We start from the raw sequence: 14,993 nt of genomic DNA, 5'->3' as shown, positions 1-14,993 counted from the left end.
TTATTCCCAAAGTGTCCTCCCCCCCCCCAAAAAAAAAGAAAAGTCAATGACGAACACACAAGGAAGGTGGTCCGGCTGGCTGAGGGTCCAAAGTGGGGCTAGACGGAGAAAACCCGCCCCACCTCCGACCCGACAGATTTAGATCGGCGGAGGACGACGGCGAAGGGGGTGAGACAGAAATCACCTCGTCCCTTTTCAGCTGCTCTTACAACTTCGTGCGGCGTGACTCCGTTTCTGAACCACAATTCATTCACAAGCGCATTTGATCCGGATTGCTTGGTGAAACTTTCCAGTCCGCACCGGTGCACATTCATGTCCTGTTTGTGTGGCGCTTGAGTTATTCTTAGAGCGGCTGCTATTCGCTTTGGCCTTTTTAGGCCAGGGGCGTGACCTTAACCCCCCACCCGTCCACTCATAACACCCCCCCCCTCCTCCCGTGTTAACTAATCCCACCGCCCACTCCTCCTCATCCACAGCTAAGTGCAGCGCTGTCATCATGTGAACATTAGCAGGAAAAAGAAGAAAGACGGTTATCGATGATTTATTGATACATGTACAGTTATAAACAACGCTGCAGACTACCATTCCTGCTGTTCGTATCGCAAGTATGTATTGATTCATTTATAGTTCACTTCACCAACACTACCGGCGTTTTATTTTATTTTTTTATTGTTGTTTTGTTTTCCTAAACATTGACAATAGGAACTATTTATTGATACGGTATATGAACAGTGCATATAACCGACCGCCACCAAATATCCGGTTGCAGGCCGTACACTTACCCTCTGCACTACACTGTCCACATTCATTGATTAACCCCAAATAAAGTTATGATGTTTTAGTAGGCGTTTTCTGACTTTTTTTTCTTTTTCTTTTTTGCTTTCTAGCAGAAGCCTGAAGGTTTTGCTTAAACACTGATTGCTATTTGGAACTGTTCATAATTCCTTCCACCTTGCCTAAGGCCCAAGTTTCATGACCACCATGCTACTCTGTAGGGACGACGTTCTTTTGGTGATGAGCATTGTTGTATTTGGACCAAACAAGCCAATAAGTTCAAAGTTGGTTTCATTGGCCCATAACATATTGTTTACCCACATACATTTGTGAGTCCTTGGAATTATATAAATATATAAGAACATGACATGATAGGGGGCAAAACAGACTGTAAAATAAGACAGTAACCCCTGCGATATACACTTTATCCGTCGGGGGGCGGTAATGTTCCTAAATTGCGTTTGTCCAGCACCATGACGCAAGTAGGAAACAGACGGAGAAGAAGAACAAAAATAGCAGTGTGCGCTGCAACAATATAACAGTAAGATATTTTTCATATTATCACGTTGACAAGTCATCCTTGGTATTCTGTGATTTGATTGAAAAATTATTGCTGCAGGAAATGAGACGTTCTGCTGGTGGGACACAGTACAACTGATTTTCGTTACGAGTAGTTAACTGTCCGCGTGGAACTCGGTGGCGTAATGAACGTAAGTTATAGTAGAAGCCCGTTAAATCATCACAGCATGGAGGCTATCTTACCATTTGTTTCATTGTCGCTTTGCCATGTATTATGTTAAGCACATCGCTATATAGTCTACGGCACAGTCGCTAACGCAAAACATCTCCACCCGTTAAAAGAGATGCCCTTTACGTGTCACGCTATTTTAACACTTATCATGTTTAAATAGAAGTGATGTAAACAGTGGGTTTGCTACGTTTGGCGATTTTGGACCAGAAAGTTGGCGTGTTTAAGGGCTAGTAAAAAAAGAAAAGAAAGAAAAAACAGCTATTGTTAGTCGTTTGCTATCAAAATGTGGGGGGGGGGGGGGGGGAGCCCTCCGCATAGTAGAGTAAATGAATGTTCGAGCCGTTGAATTTCGAAAGTATGTGCTTCTATCTTCATTGAGAATGTTCGATATTGGTTGTTTACGTCTGTGGGGGCAGGTCAAGTATTTATTTCGTGCTGGAGACCAGCAAAAAACAAAAAAGCCCTCGTTGTTCGTTATTTAGCAAAATGTGGAAAAGCTCTCCGCATTGTTAAATATGTTAATGTTAAGGCGTGACATTTCGAAAGCATGTGCTTAATTATTTATGAATAACGTTAGATTTTATTGTTGGTTATGCCCGAATGTTTACTGAGCGCGGAGGCGTCCATCTTTATTTTCCGAACAGCCAATAGTATAGCACATTGAAGTGACGTCATTTCAACGCGGAAGTGGTGTAAAATAAACGATTTTATTTTTTTCGTAATTGTTCAGTTGTGATGGACAGCTTCTTCAAAATGCCTCCCCAAAAGAGTTCGGTTCGTAATAAGCCGAAGCGAACAAACATAATGAGGACCATAGAACTAAAAAAAGAACTTATTGCCAAGTTTGAAAGCGGTACAAGGGTGTCCGACCTGGCCGCTCAGTACAACATGGCCAAGTCCACCATATCCACCATTTTGAAAAAGAAAGAAGCCATCAAAGCTGCCGATGTGGCAAAAGGAGTAAAAACGCTTACAAGCAGGAGACCTTATCGAATGGAAGATGTGGAGAAACTTCTACTTAAGTGGGTCACCGAGAGGCAGGCGAGGGGTGAAAAAGTGTCGGAGCCTATCATTTGCGAGCGCGCCCGGCAGCTGTACAGCGACCTGACTCGCGACAGCCCCGGGGACAGCGCGGACGACTTCAAGGCGAGCAGGGGCTGGTTTGAAAACTTTAAAAAGAGAAGCGGGATCCGCTACGTGGTCCGGAAGAGGGAGACCCTGCGTGCCGATAAAGAAGGTGCCAAGAAATTTGCGGAGGAGTTTCAGTCGTTTGTGGGGAGCGAAGGCTTTCTACCCCAGCAAGTGTTCAACTGCGATGAGACGGGACTCTTTTGGAAGAAGATGCCCAAGAGAACGTACATTACACGGGAAGAGAAAAGCCTGCCAGGACATAAGCCCATGAAAGACAGGCTGACTCTACTGCTGTGTGCTAACGCAAGCGGGGACTGCAAAGTCAAACCTCTGCTGGTGTACCACTCGGAAACCCCGAGAGCCTTTAAAAAGAACAATGTGCAGAAAAACAAGCTCAGCGTTATGTGGAGGTCCAATCCCAAAGCGCTGGTCACTAGGCAGTTCTTTACTGAGTGGTTCCAGGAGGTGTTTACTCCCAGCGTGGCGGAATACCTGACGGAGAAGAATCTTCCACTCAGGGCCCTTCTGGTCCTGGACGCCGCGGTGGCTCAGCCATCGGGGTTGGGAGAAGATTGGAGCAGTGACCACGACTTCATCACGGTCAAGTTTTTGCCGCCCAACACCACACCTCTGCTCCAGCCCATGGACCAGCAGCTCATCTCCAACTTCAAGAAGCTCTACACAAAGGCACTTTTCCAACGGTGCTTTGAGGTGACCATGGAGACCAATCTCACCTTGAGAGAATTTTGGAAAGACCACTTCAACATCCTCCACTGCTTGACCGTCTTGGAGAAAGCCTGGGAACAGGTCACCAAGAGGACGGTGCAGTTGTCCTGGAGGAAGCTGTGGCCAGCCTCCATGGTGCCCAGGTTTTTCGAAGGCTTTGAACCCGACCCCGCTCTGGAAACGGACGTGGTGGACGAGATCGTGTCCCTGGGCAAGTTCATGGGCCTGGAGGTAGACAGCGACGACGTGGAGGAGCTAGTGGAAGAGCACACCCTGATGCTCTCCACCGACCACCTGCAGGACGTCCAGCAGCAAGGCCTTCCCGAGGACGCGTCCTCCGAGGAGGAAGACGCCGGCTGGAACGACAAAATTCCCACCGCGGAAATCAAGGAGATGCTGGGCTACTGGGCCAAGACGCAGAGTCTGGTGGCCAAGTGGCACCCGAGTGTCGCCGTGGTGAAGAGGAACATCAACCTGTTCGACGGCAACGTGGTCGAGCACTTCCGAGGCATCCTGAAAAGTCGCAAGAGGCAAGCGGCTTTGGACAGCATCTTCTCCAAAGAAGAAGCCAGTTGTGGAAGCAGCAGCAGCGGTAGTGAGCTTCAAGCCTCCATCAGCGGAGTTAAGAGGAGAAGGAAGGACTGTGCGCTGGAAGGTGACTTGGATCAAGCCTTTACGGGAGAGGACTCGCCTTCTGTGGAGTGACATCCCTCCTCTCCACTTCCCCTTTATCATAATCATCATCATCATGTGTGTCACTTACATGATTGTTAAGAATATTATCTCTAAAACAGAATTTAAAAGGTTTATTTTTAAAGTGGGAACTATTGAAAGGTCCAAGAGCCTCGTGGAAGGGATTGTGTTTGCCGTCTGAGGTGTCCACTGTACGCTGGACTTAAGCTTCTATCAGAGACCAGATTATCCAGGCACTGAGAAAGACCAGGAGTCAGTGACTCCAACCAGACTGTCGTTGAAGGACTTCCCAGCCTCAGGATCAAAGTCATGACTCCTGCAGTGACGGAGCTGGATGCTCCGTTCACGAGCGCAGTAGTTTGCAGGCAGGGATGGGGACCAGGATGAGGCCTCCAACACTGGCAGGGATGCCTCTTCAGGACCAGAACGAACTTGCTACTCCAGCAGAGGTGAAGATCTGGAGCGGAGACAGAGGAATTGTCTGGAGACTTGGTAATTTTTATGAATTATTCATATCGTGCAGATAAGGGCTTCTCGATTTGTTTTACACGGGGTAACACCAAAAAAAATACTTCATGCTCTGCAAGTACCAGCGTCATGACAACACAAAAGGTATATGTAATATTATTGTAAGCCGCTGTAACATTTGCACAGTTTGAACATCCACATTGCGCTTAATTATAAGAAAATGAAAGTACTTAAATGATTTTAATTCAAATGAATTGCAAATAAACAAAATGTGTACCTAAACAAATATTAAAATAATATTACATGCAAATGTACTTAAAATGTTAATTAAACTGAGCTGTATTTAAACTGAGCTGTATTTTTTTTTAAATGCTACTCAAAAAGTAAAAATTGTACTCCACTGGTTAAAGTTTACGCCACTAACATTGTGCACAGTTTCAACATTAGCACTGCTTAAATATTGGGAAATAAAAACTGCCTAAATAACAATTCAATTAAATGTATTGCTTGTTTTCTTAGCTGTACCTAAATGAATGAGAACAAACCGTTCCAAAAGAAAAAATGTGTATTGGACTTATGTACTGTATTGAATTAATTGATTGAGTCATTTAAAATGTGTTGTGCATAAAAGTCAATTAAAATGCAAATTGTTCTTAAAGATAAGCAAAAGTGTTGTACTTTGAACTGTACTTAAATGCAATTTACTGGATTAAAAAATTGTTAAAAGCACTAATGTGCGCAGTTTCAACATTGAATTAGTGATTTGCTTGTGTACCACTAGAGGGAGCCTGCGTACCACCCTTTGAAAATCTCTGCTATAATGGAATTAAAGAGGAAATACTGATGGATTGACTTTGTTTCTTTAAAGATTTGAAGATGTTCCAGATTGGAGTGGACCTGTAGAGAACTTCCTGCAAACTCCACACTCATGTATGTTCATGTGGTCTTTAATATCAGGGCTGTCTTTGAAATCGTTCCCTCATTCTCTTCTCCCTAATCTACATGTAGAGATTCTTATATAAATGAGTGGACTACATCATTATTTAGAAAGTCCACCGTATAGTGATTAGGGAGTAGAGAATAAGTGAACCATTCAGAACATAGCAGCTGTATTGGGAGTCATTTTTTTAAAGGTTCCTATAATATTCTTGATGAAATCAGGACAACGTTTTGACTAATGAACAAGGATAAATGTTTTTCATGTTTTGCAGGGCATCTGAACCGGGACCTGCACCACCTTCGCTATCACTTTCCAGCATCATCTAAAACAATGGATGATAACAATCATAATTTTTCGTCATTATATTATTAGCAGTCGTCCTGCTTATAGTAAAGGACGGTACTTTAGCATATAAAACTAACTACTACTATTAGTACCACTGCTGCTGTTAAGACTGAGCGTCTTCATATGTATTTGCACACATGTATTTCACTAAAACAAATAGAGTATCACCTGACCCCGACATACTTGTTAATGGAGAAAAAATGCAAATGCAAACAGCTCCTCTGGCTGAGTTCATCAGCCAAAGAAACGGCTCTGAGCGTGTCACTCGAGGCTCCGTCAGAGGTGACTGTCTCCTTCCTCTGCGCAAGAACACTTTCACTAAGTCAGCCTGGTCAGTGAGGAGCGCTGGTGAGGGGAACTCAGTACCCGAGGAGGTTAAACTGCTTACAACACACAAGGCCTTCACAAAAAAAACTGAAAATGTGGTTAGTTAACACCTATAGCTGCCAACACTAAAAGACAAGTATGTTATGATGTTTTTTTGTTATGATCAAATGATTTGTGGTTTTATTCTCTCTTAATAGTATAGTAAGTCTTTATGTATCCTGTATTATATTGTCTTGTAGATGTATTTTACTGCTTTTTTACATCATGGCCAGGGGACTACAGATGAAAACTAGCATTTTGGCTTTTTTAACCATGTGTATTTCATGTGTTTTATGAAATTGCATTGTCCCCTTTCAAATAAACTGATTTTTTTTTTTAAAAAAATGCCTTGTCACACTCAAATTACCAATTAAGTCACCATCTCTCCTATTGGATGCATTGTGTGTTGTCACAGCGGCACTGCGCCCGAATTAAAATTATTTTAATATGAGCATGTCAACCACGGTGGCAAACGCCCACCTCGTGTGCCACCACCGCAGCGCATTGCCCTTATGTAGCAAGTACAAAATGTAAACGCCCTGTTTCATTGCACTTAGCACAACACGCCCTCGGCCCAGCCATTCATTCAAAGGCAAAGCGAGGGCTATCCGTTACAACGACTTCACGTTCAAACCAGTGGGAAAAGACACCAGGCTACTCCCTGTTCAGTTGCTAAGCAACCAGTGCCAAATATGGACAAGTTTGCGTCGGGGCGCCGTGTTGGTAAAAAAAAAACGGTTGAAAAGGCCTTGACTTTATTTCTCATGGGGTAAAATGTTTGAATATATTATATTTACAATTCAGTGAAAAATTTTGTTCACCAGTATGGAGTGCATGAAATTGTTCAATACAGCTCCTAATCACTGCATATTTTCTGTTTTTTTTTTTCTCTCTCTGTGATTTGCTGAAGCTCCCCTATTAATCTTCTTTCTGTCATCTATATATTAAATAAGAATTTGAACTGAATGAAATCTAGTATATTGTATTGATGAAGTGTCAATTCGCCGTGTTTCCTTCACGTTGAAACGACGGTACGGACAATTCCTACAGTCCGTGAAGGCGGCGGGAGATGCAGCGAGAGAGGGCGTTCCATCGCTGTGTACGTGAACTCACCACGCAGCGAACCGTTCGCCGCGTCTTTTCCGAGCTCATCTTCGACCTCGTCGGAACCGGAACCGCCTGGTCGGGTTTCGTCCGCCTCTTAGTGGATGCCCTGGCCTGGCGGCCGGCGACGGGCTACTGGAGGCCGCTGGGCTGCTTCGAGGCTCCCCCCTCGAAAACAACAACAATGGCAGATTGTTTAAAGTAAGCAGCTCACACCTTGTCTTGTCTCCTTAAATCAGTGTAGCCCTTTTATGTGTTAGCTTTACGCTGTCCAGGTTCACGTTAATGTTAATAATGTACATTTAAAGATCTTGAGTGTTGTCCATCACGACATGGAACATGAACACGCAAACGCAACACATGCTTTGCTCAGAAATAAAATAAACATCCGTTCAAGATGTTCATATTATATTGCTTTAAAACATCTTACCCGGTGTATAATATAGTAACTGATGGCCGCATGCTTTAATTGAATGTCGTGGCCAATTAAAAGTTTTCTACCGATGGATGGACTGGGCGAAAGTATTGGGACACACCTGAATTGTTCATCTTATCAAGAAGATGCAAGGAAAATTGTATGCTTCCAATTTTGTATGAAAGAATTGGGGAACCCAGTGTACAAAGTAATATGAAAATAAATTCCTTCTAAATTTGACACACTGCAGAGAAGAGTGTTATTCACAACCCTGCCATATTTCGATGATTACAAAATTAGTCAAGTGAAGAGGGTTAAAAATGGTGAAAAATCAAGCGGCTCTCTGCTCCCAAACGCTGTGGGCGTGTCCGCTGAATGCCCTGAAACCACGCCCCACTCAACTGTGAATCAAATACCACTTCTACAACCTGCAACGAGGCGCTCTAAAGTGGCCATGCCATTTTGAAGCCCTGGTCCACCCACACGCCTCCTGTCCAGTTGGACTTTATATTTATTAAAAAAAAAAAAAAAAGTCCCCCTCCTCGCTTATTTGCCTTTCTTTGCATGATGTGCGCACACTCCTGGTGGACAACGAGGCGCTCTAAAGCCGCCACGTCACCCTGAAGCTGAGTGTTGAAACAGTTGTCCCGTTGTGATGAAATGTTGAAACGTTTCACAGGGGAAAACACAAACCTAGTCCACATTTTCTCAACTTCTTGTATCTATCAATGAAGTCCACTTGGGATCAAAACTTGAGATAGATGCTGGTGCAATTAAATAAAGTAAGCAAAATATTAGAAATGCGTGTCTGGTAAGTGCTCGTAGCGTCGCCTGTTTTAGTTTAGAAAATGTCAACTTTTTGCTTCGGAATGTCAGATCTCGTCTTTTTTTTTTTTTTTTTTTTTTAAGAGCAATGATGGTGAGCGTCAACAAGTCCAAGAAGCTGTTAAGATGAAGAGAAGTTACGGTGGAAGAAGGTAAGAAGTCAATCTGAATTGCAGAGGAGAATATACATTTTTAAAACACAATAAGACCAAATGTATCTTATCTGATACTTGAGTTTTTGAGGCTTTTACATCATCAGTGTGATATCTGGATCAGGTACCAGGACCTTCAAAGCGTCTCCATTGATTATCCAAGCAGCAGCTGCTCTGGTCTGGCCAAGGGTGCCAGGCTTCCTCCCAGACTGTTGTTGAAGGACATGTGGCCTCACAGCAGAGGAACCTTCCAGCCTCAGGACCGAGGTGCCCACTCCTGGACTCCAAATGTACAACCGGCACAGGAGTGGCTCTGGACAGACGGAGCAGGACACTCCAGTCAGCAGCATATGTGGACAGTCACAACAGGCAGGGACGAGGACAGACGCCAGCATCAGGCCTTCAGTGGTCGCGCTTCAGAACCAGAGCGGACTTGGAACTTTTGCAGAAACGTCTTCTGCAGGCCTGGTAATTGTTGTGAATTATTCATATTCTGTTTTGTCAATGGAAAATACTGAATGGCTGTTCAAACGCTACAGGTACTGAAGTAGCAAACGTTGGTGGTGTCCAAAACAACGCAGACATTTCCATGCTTCAGCCTGGTGAGGAAGAGGAGAAGAAGCCACCAGTGACCTTCAGTAAGAAGGAGCCTCGCACCTTCGCCCCAGGTAGGTCTGGGTGATATGGCCTTCAAATAAAATCTCACACTCACTTTTTTATTTTGCATCATTAAAATCAGATTTCCCATTTTTGAAGGCAAATGACAATCACATTATTCAAGACAAGTTTTGCTTTTTATTTTCTTCTCCTGTGGGATTTGCGTTTGTACTCCTGATACCGAAGAAGCTTCTAGATGACATTTCCTGCATCTCTTTTTAGGACTAAATTGTTGTCATTTTTAACACAGGAAGCCAGGAGGAGCGTTGGCAGCTCCAGATCGTCGCCAGAGGCCGAGCGAAGTGTCCCAAATGTAAAAGTGTGAGCAGGAAGACGGTGGAAGGTCTCAAGAAGCACATGGACAACTGCAGCGTGGTCAGCACCACTCACGTCCAACAGTTGTGTTAGAATTTGACGATAAAATGTAACACTGTTTAATGAATAGTCCATCAAAACATGCACATGCATACATTGACAGACGTGCTCATGAGTTCATATACCCAGGCAGTATTTGTAAGATGTACTGTATATCATTCTTTTAAAGAACTCAGAAGTGATCAAGCAAAAAGACGTGAAATTTACTCACAAATTGACTTTCTCAGTTTGAAATGCCGGCCTGTTTAGTTGAACCTAAAGCTATTATTCTGTTAGACTAGCAGGAACAGGTACATACTGTAAGTACAACCCCAATTCCAATGAAGTTGGGACGTTGTGTTAAACATATATAAAAACAGAATACAATGATTTGCAAATCATGTTCGACCTATATTTCATTGAATACACTACAAAGACAAGATATTTAATGTTCAAACTGATCAACTTGATTGTTTTTAGCAAATAATCATTAACTTAGAATTTGATGGCTGCAACACGTTCCAAGAAAGCTGGGACAGGGTCATGTTTACCGCTGTGTTACATCACCTTTTCTTTGAACAACATTCAATAAACGTTTGGTAACTGAGGACACTAATTTTGGAAGCTTTGTAGGTGGAATTATTTTCCATTCTTGCTTGATGTACAGCTTCAGCTGTTCAACAGTCAAGTCTCCGTTGTCGTATTTTACGCTTCATAATGCGCCACACATTTTCAATGGGAGACAGGTCTGGACTGCAGGCAGGCCAGTCTAGTACCCGCACTCTTTTACTACAAAGCCAAGCTGTTGTAACACATGCAGAATGTGGTTTGGCATTGTCTTGCTGAAATAAGCAGGGGCGTCCATGAAAAAGATGTTGCTTGGATGGCAGCATAGGTTTCTCCAAAACCTGTATGTACCTTTCAGCATTAATGGTGCCTTCACAGATGTGTAAGTTACCCATGCCATTGGCACTAACACAGCCCCATGCCATCACAGATGCTGGCTTTTGAACTTTGCGTCCATAACAGTCCGGATGGTTCTTTCCCTCTTTGCCCCAGAGGACACCACGTCCACAATTTCCAAAAACAATTTGAAATGTGGACTCGTCGGACCACAGAACACTTTTCCACTTTGCATCAGTCCATCTTAGAGGAGTTCGGGCCCAAAGAAGCCAGCAGCATTTCTGGCTTTTGCTTTGCATAGTAGAGTTTCAAGTTACACTTACGGATGTAGCGCCGAACTGTATTTACTGGCATTGGTTTTCTGAAGTGTTCCTGAGCCCATGTGGTGATATCCTTTCCACATCGATGTCAGTTTTTGACGCAGTGCCGCCTGAGGGATCGAAGGTCACGGGCATTCAATGTTGATTTTCGGCCTTGCCGCTTACATGCAGTGATTTCTTCAGATTCTCTGAACCTTTTGATGATATTATGGACCATAGATGATGAAATCCCTAAATTCTTCGCAATTGTACGTTGAGGAACATTGTCCTTAACTGTTCAACTATTTTCTCACGCATTTGTTCACAAAGAGGTAAACCTCGTCCCATTTTTGCTTTTGAATGAACAATCCAGGGAAGCTCCTTTTATACCCAATTATGGCACCCACCTGTTCCCAAGTAGCCTGAGGGATGTTCCAAACAGGTGTTTGATGAGCATTCCTCAACGTTCTAAGTCTTTTTTGCCCCCTGTCCCAGCTTTTTTGGAACGTTGTTGCAGCCATAAAATTCTAAGTTAATGATTATTTGCGAAAAACAATAAAGTTGATCAGTTTGAATATTTCATATTTTGTCTTTGTAGTGTATTCAATTAAATATATATATATATATATATATATATATATCGAACATGATTTGCAAGTCATTGTATTCTGTTTTTATTTATGTTTAACACAACGTCCAAACTTCATTGGAATTGAGGTTGTACACAAGTAATTGAACTTCCTGCCATCTAGATGTTGTTCACTGATGTGTCTTGCAGCAAGCGTTTACGTGCCAACACTGCGGGAAGCAGCTCAAGTCTTCCACGGGGATGAAGTATCACGTCATGGCCGACCACAGCAACCCGGTAAGCGCCGAGGCGAAGAAAAGCTTGTCATTGTTCAGCATTAGAAATTGTTTCGAAACGTTGCCCCCCCCCCGCTGTCAGCCGTCAGTGGAAGACACCCAGGACCTGGGCCAACGCGCTGTCAAAGACAAACTAAGGAAAATTCTGAAGCAGTTGGGCAAGGTCAAGTGCTCCAAAAAGGTAAAAGTGTGCTGCGTTCGTGGCTGCTGGGAAATAGGAGTTGTACCCTGGCGGTAGGGCTGGCTTATATGGCCTTAAAGTTAAATCTGATTTCTGATTTAAATCTATTGTTTTCCTCTTTGCTTTTACAAAAAAACAAATGATGATGATGTTGTTCAATACAAGTTTTCTTTTTTTCCTTCTGAGAGTTGCCTCATTTCTCCTGATACCAAAGCTTTGAAACTTTTTTCCTTTAAGTTTTTATCACATAAAATTTTGACTTTATTACTTACTGACCTATGGCATGTTTTTCAGGGCTGTACGGCGGCGTTCAGCAGCATTATGGGATACATGTACCACATGAAGAAGTGCGGCAAGGAGCAGGCGGAGCTGGACAAGATGCTCCTCAGTTGTTTACACTGCGGGAAAACGTACAAGTCCAAAGCCGGCCTGGACTACCACGTCAAGTCCGAGCACGCCCCCACGGGTCCGGCGCACCAGGGCGAGGCGGCGGAGGTCCCGAGCCAGGCCGAGGCGGAGAGGACGGCCGGCGGCAGAGTTCAGCGAGCCTCGGCGCTGCTGGCCAACTTCCACATGGCGGAGATGGCCAACAAGGAGCCATCCAACGACCGGCCCAAGAGGAACTTTCAGTCCGACTTGGTGCCCGACGACAAAAAGGCAAGAGTGCGATCTTGACAATCAAGTGCAGTTAAGGTCCCTGGAAAGTCAACAAAAAAGGTTTAGCTTGAGTTGTTCACAGAAGTTTACACGTGCATGTATATATTTTTGTTCTGCTGAAATGAAGTCATTTGTAAGCTATTTATTTTTAAGTAATATTTTCAGATGAGTTTTCAATTAGTTTAAGGGTTTTGGGGATTATTGTTTGTGTTATATTAACAGTTGAAATTAATATGAGCAATTCTAAACATTGTGGTTTAGTTTTTTGGGGGGGCTATTTGCTGCAGGGCTCGCACCCTATCGTTAGCAAATAGTGGGTCTCCACTGTCGTTTGTTTTAAATGAGCTGTCTCGCCTTCAGTTGAAGTACTCGCGTCCCGGCCTGCCTGCCTTCAGCCAGGAGCTGCTGAGGAAGTGGAAGAACGAAGTGAAGCTGCATAGGAAGGTCCACTGTCCCAACCAGGTCACATACACTTTTATTCTGAAATTGTTTGGCATTTCCTGTCTTTATTGCTAAAGTTCTAAAAGTTTTTCTGAGATCACTTGTCATGAATCACTCAGTTCGGAGGGGAGGCTCTGTACATCTTTCGTTACCATGACGACCGGGGTAGACCTAGGGCGACTCAGTGTCGGTAACTTTGGCGCTACATTTACCAACTTTTCAGATCACTTGGTAATTTAACCATAAAGTGAGTGTCAAAAAGTGGAGAAAATAAGCTTTTTGTGAAATGTCAAGCAAACAGACTCATATTTTTTTCTTGTGTGACACCTCAAACTATAAACCAACAAAAACAAGACTGAGAAGGGGCTTTTGGTGGCGAAATAATAATTTATTTATGGAAATAAAACTAATATACGTGCCATGAGACCTATTTTTTTTCACCACTACTTGAGTTGAACATCAGTGTCTTTTCTATATGAAATTCCTCATTCACTCCTCAAACTGCATCATTTCTCACAATGCTGACACACTTTCTTCTACTACTGTGACACATACACAGGTTTATACTTTCATATACTCTGTACGACTGCCAGGGGCCTAAACTTGTCCGACTACCAACGTCCGTGCATTTTTCTCCCTCATAATCGACGTGACAAGCCAAGATTCACCGCCCAATCTTTATCTTCTACTCCAAAGCTCCGCCTGATCTCAAATCCAAAGTTATGCAACTGCCCTCTACAGGGATCAGTTAGTCATTACAGTGCTTTACAAACCTGAATTTCACAGACAAGTTGGGCAAGACCCTCTTCCATGCCTGCCCGTTGAAAAGCATACTTGACGAATATATACGTCGATGGCGGTAAATGGTTGGATTCCAGTTGCCGCATGTAAATGCCCACAGCAGTGAATGAGTTAAAAGTGGTCCTGGACCTTGGCCCAATTTTGCTTCCAAGTCATGGGCAGAGAAACTCGGTGTTGAGGCAGGATTATGCAAATTAGATGAAATGTGACATCACAATTGGTCAAAATTGAGAAGGGCTCGCTTACTGACATGTATTTTCTGAAATAGATCACAAAATCTTAACTTGGTTGTTTAATTTGACAAAAATAAATAAAATGTAGCCTCTCAGTTTGTATTGTCATTTGTGTTTCAGGGTTGTGGGTGCACATACACTAGCGTATCTGGACTGAAGTCTCACCTGGGACTGTGTACTCGGGTGCGTCAGCGCCTTCGTATATCTGAATGTTGTCTTTTCGTTCTGAGAAACAAAGAAAAAATGTCCACATTCTTGCCACCGTAATGAACAAACGAGGGATAATCGCGCGTGCCATTCCCCTGCAGGGCGATTTTCAGGCGGGAAAGTACCGATGTCTGATCTGCGGCAAAGAGTTTCACTCGGAGAGCGGTGTGAAATATCACATCAACGCCACGCATTCGCAGGTAACAACAGACGCACCTAAAGCACTGGGCTTTTTCCACGGCAAGATCTAAACACACAATGTGACCTCTTCACGTACAATATGTTGAGGATGACTATTCATTCGGAGAAGTTTAAAGCGACGTACTGTAATATGATGCGACGTGTCAATTAGGGATGGAGATTCGACTAAATGTCCTTGATTGATAATTGTTTTTTTGTTTTTTTTCCACACAGTTGTGATATATTATTGACCAATATGCACGGTTGTAGCTCAACTTTTGACACTTTTGAGGCATTTTTTTATTTATTTATTTTTTTTTTTTTTTAGGTTGAACTCCAAATTTTCCCTATTTTCTTGGATTGTTCGATATATTCATTCAGATGTTCGGTTTCACACAGCTGGCATTCTAGCTGGGTGACGTCATCTCTCAGCATTCCCACACAACTTCTAAGCAAACTGACATCCGCATCGTGGTCGGGATTTATGGTTTTGTGCTCCAGGAATGGTTTGTGACCAACAAAAAGG

The 14,993-nt window shown here is 43.3% G+C and overlaps 2 protein-coding genes across 6 annotated transcripts; both read left to right on the top strand.

The window, feature by feature from the left end:
• The first annotated feature begins 1,263 nt into the window (after window positions 1–1,263).
• LOC133417353 (tigger transposable element-derived protein 1-like) lies at window positions 1,264–6,957 on the top strand. 4 transcript variants are annotated; one of them, XM_061705082.1, is made up of 4 exons: window positions 1,264–1,484; window positions 2,256–4,567; window positions 5,412–5,473; window positions 5,755–6,957. In XM_061705082.1, exon 2 carries the CDS (start codon window positions 2,261–2,263, stop codon window positions 4,085–4,087), a length of 1,827 nt encoding a protein of 608 aa, XP_061561066.1. In that variant the 5' UTR covers window positions 1,264–1,484; window positions 2,256–2,260; the 3' UTR covers window positions 4,088–4,567; window positions 5,412–5,473; window positions 5,755–6,957. The 4 variants fall into 4 exon arrangements, with proteins under 4 accessions (XP_061561066.1, XP_061561064.1, XP_061561065.1 ...); XM_061705081.1 differs by having other exon boundaries at window positions 1,265–1,315; window positions 1,394–4,567; XM_061705083.1 differs by having other exon boundaries at window positions 1,267–1,315.
• A 335-nt stretch (window positions 6,958–7,292) lies between these two features.
• On the top strand, window positions 7,293–12,321 carry znf512 (zinc finger protein 512). 2 transcript variants are annotated; one of them, XM_061704818.1, is made up of 7 exons: window positions 7,293–7,499; window positions 8,623–8,690; window positions 8,815–9,158; window positions 9,230–9,358; window positions 9,598–9,745; window positions 11,682–11,768; window positions 12,243–12,321. In XM_061704818.1, exons 2-6 carry the CDS (start codon window positions 8,665–8,667, stop codon window positions 11,734–11,736), a joined length of 702 nt encoding a protein of 233 aa, XP_061560802.1. In that variant the 5' UTR covers window positions 7,293–7,499; window positions 8,623–8,664; the 3' UTR covers window positions 11,737–11,768; window positions 12,243–12,321. The 2 variants fall into 2 exon arrangements, with proteins under 2 accessions (XP_061560802.1, XP_061560801.1); XM_061704817.1 differs by lacking the exon at window positions 12,243–12,321 and adding an exon at window positions 11,850–11,940.
• The last annotated feature ends 2,672 nt before the right edge of the window (window positions 12,322–14,993 follow it).

The sequence above is a fragment of the Phycodurus eques genome, chromosome 18, assembly GCF_024500275.1.
Source record: "Phycodurus eques isolate BA_2022a chromosome 18, UOR_Pequ_1.1, whole genome shotgun sequence".
Classification (NCBI taxonomy): domain Eukaryota; kingdom Metazoa; phylum Chordata; class Actinopteri; order Syngnathiformes; family Syngnathidae; genus Phycodurus; species Phycodurus eques.
Note: the sequence above shows the minus strand (reverse complement) of the source record. Positions and strands in the feature narration are given on the sequence as shown.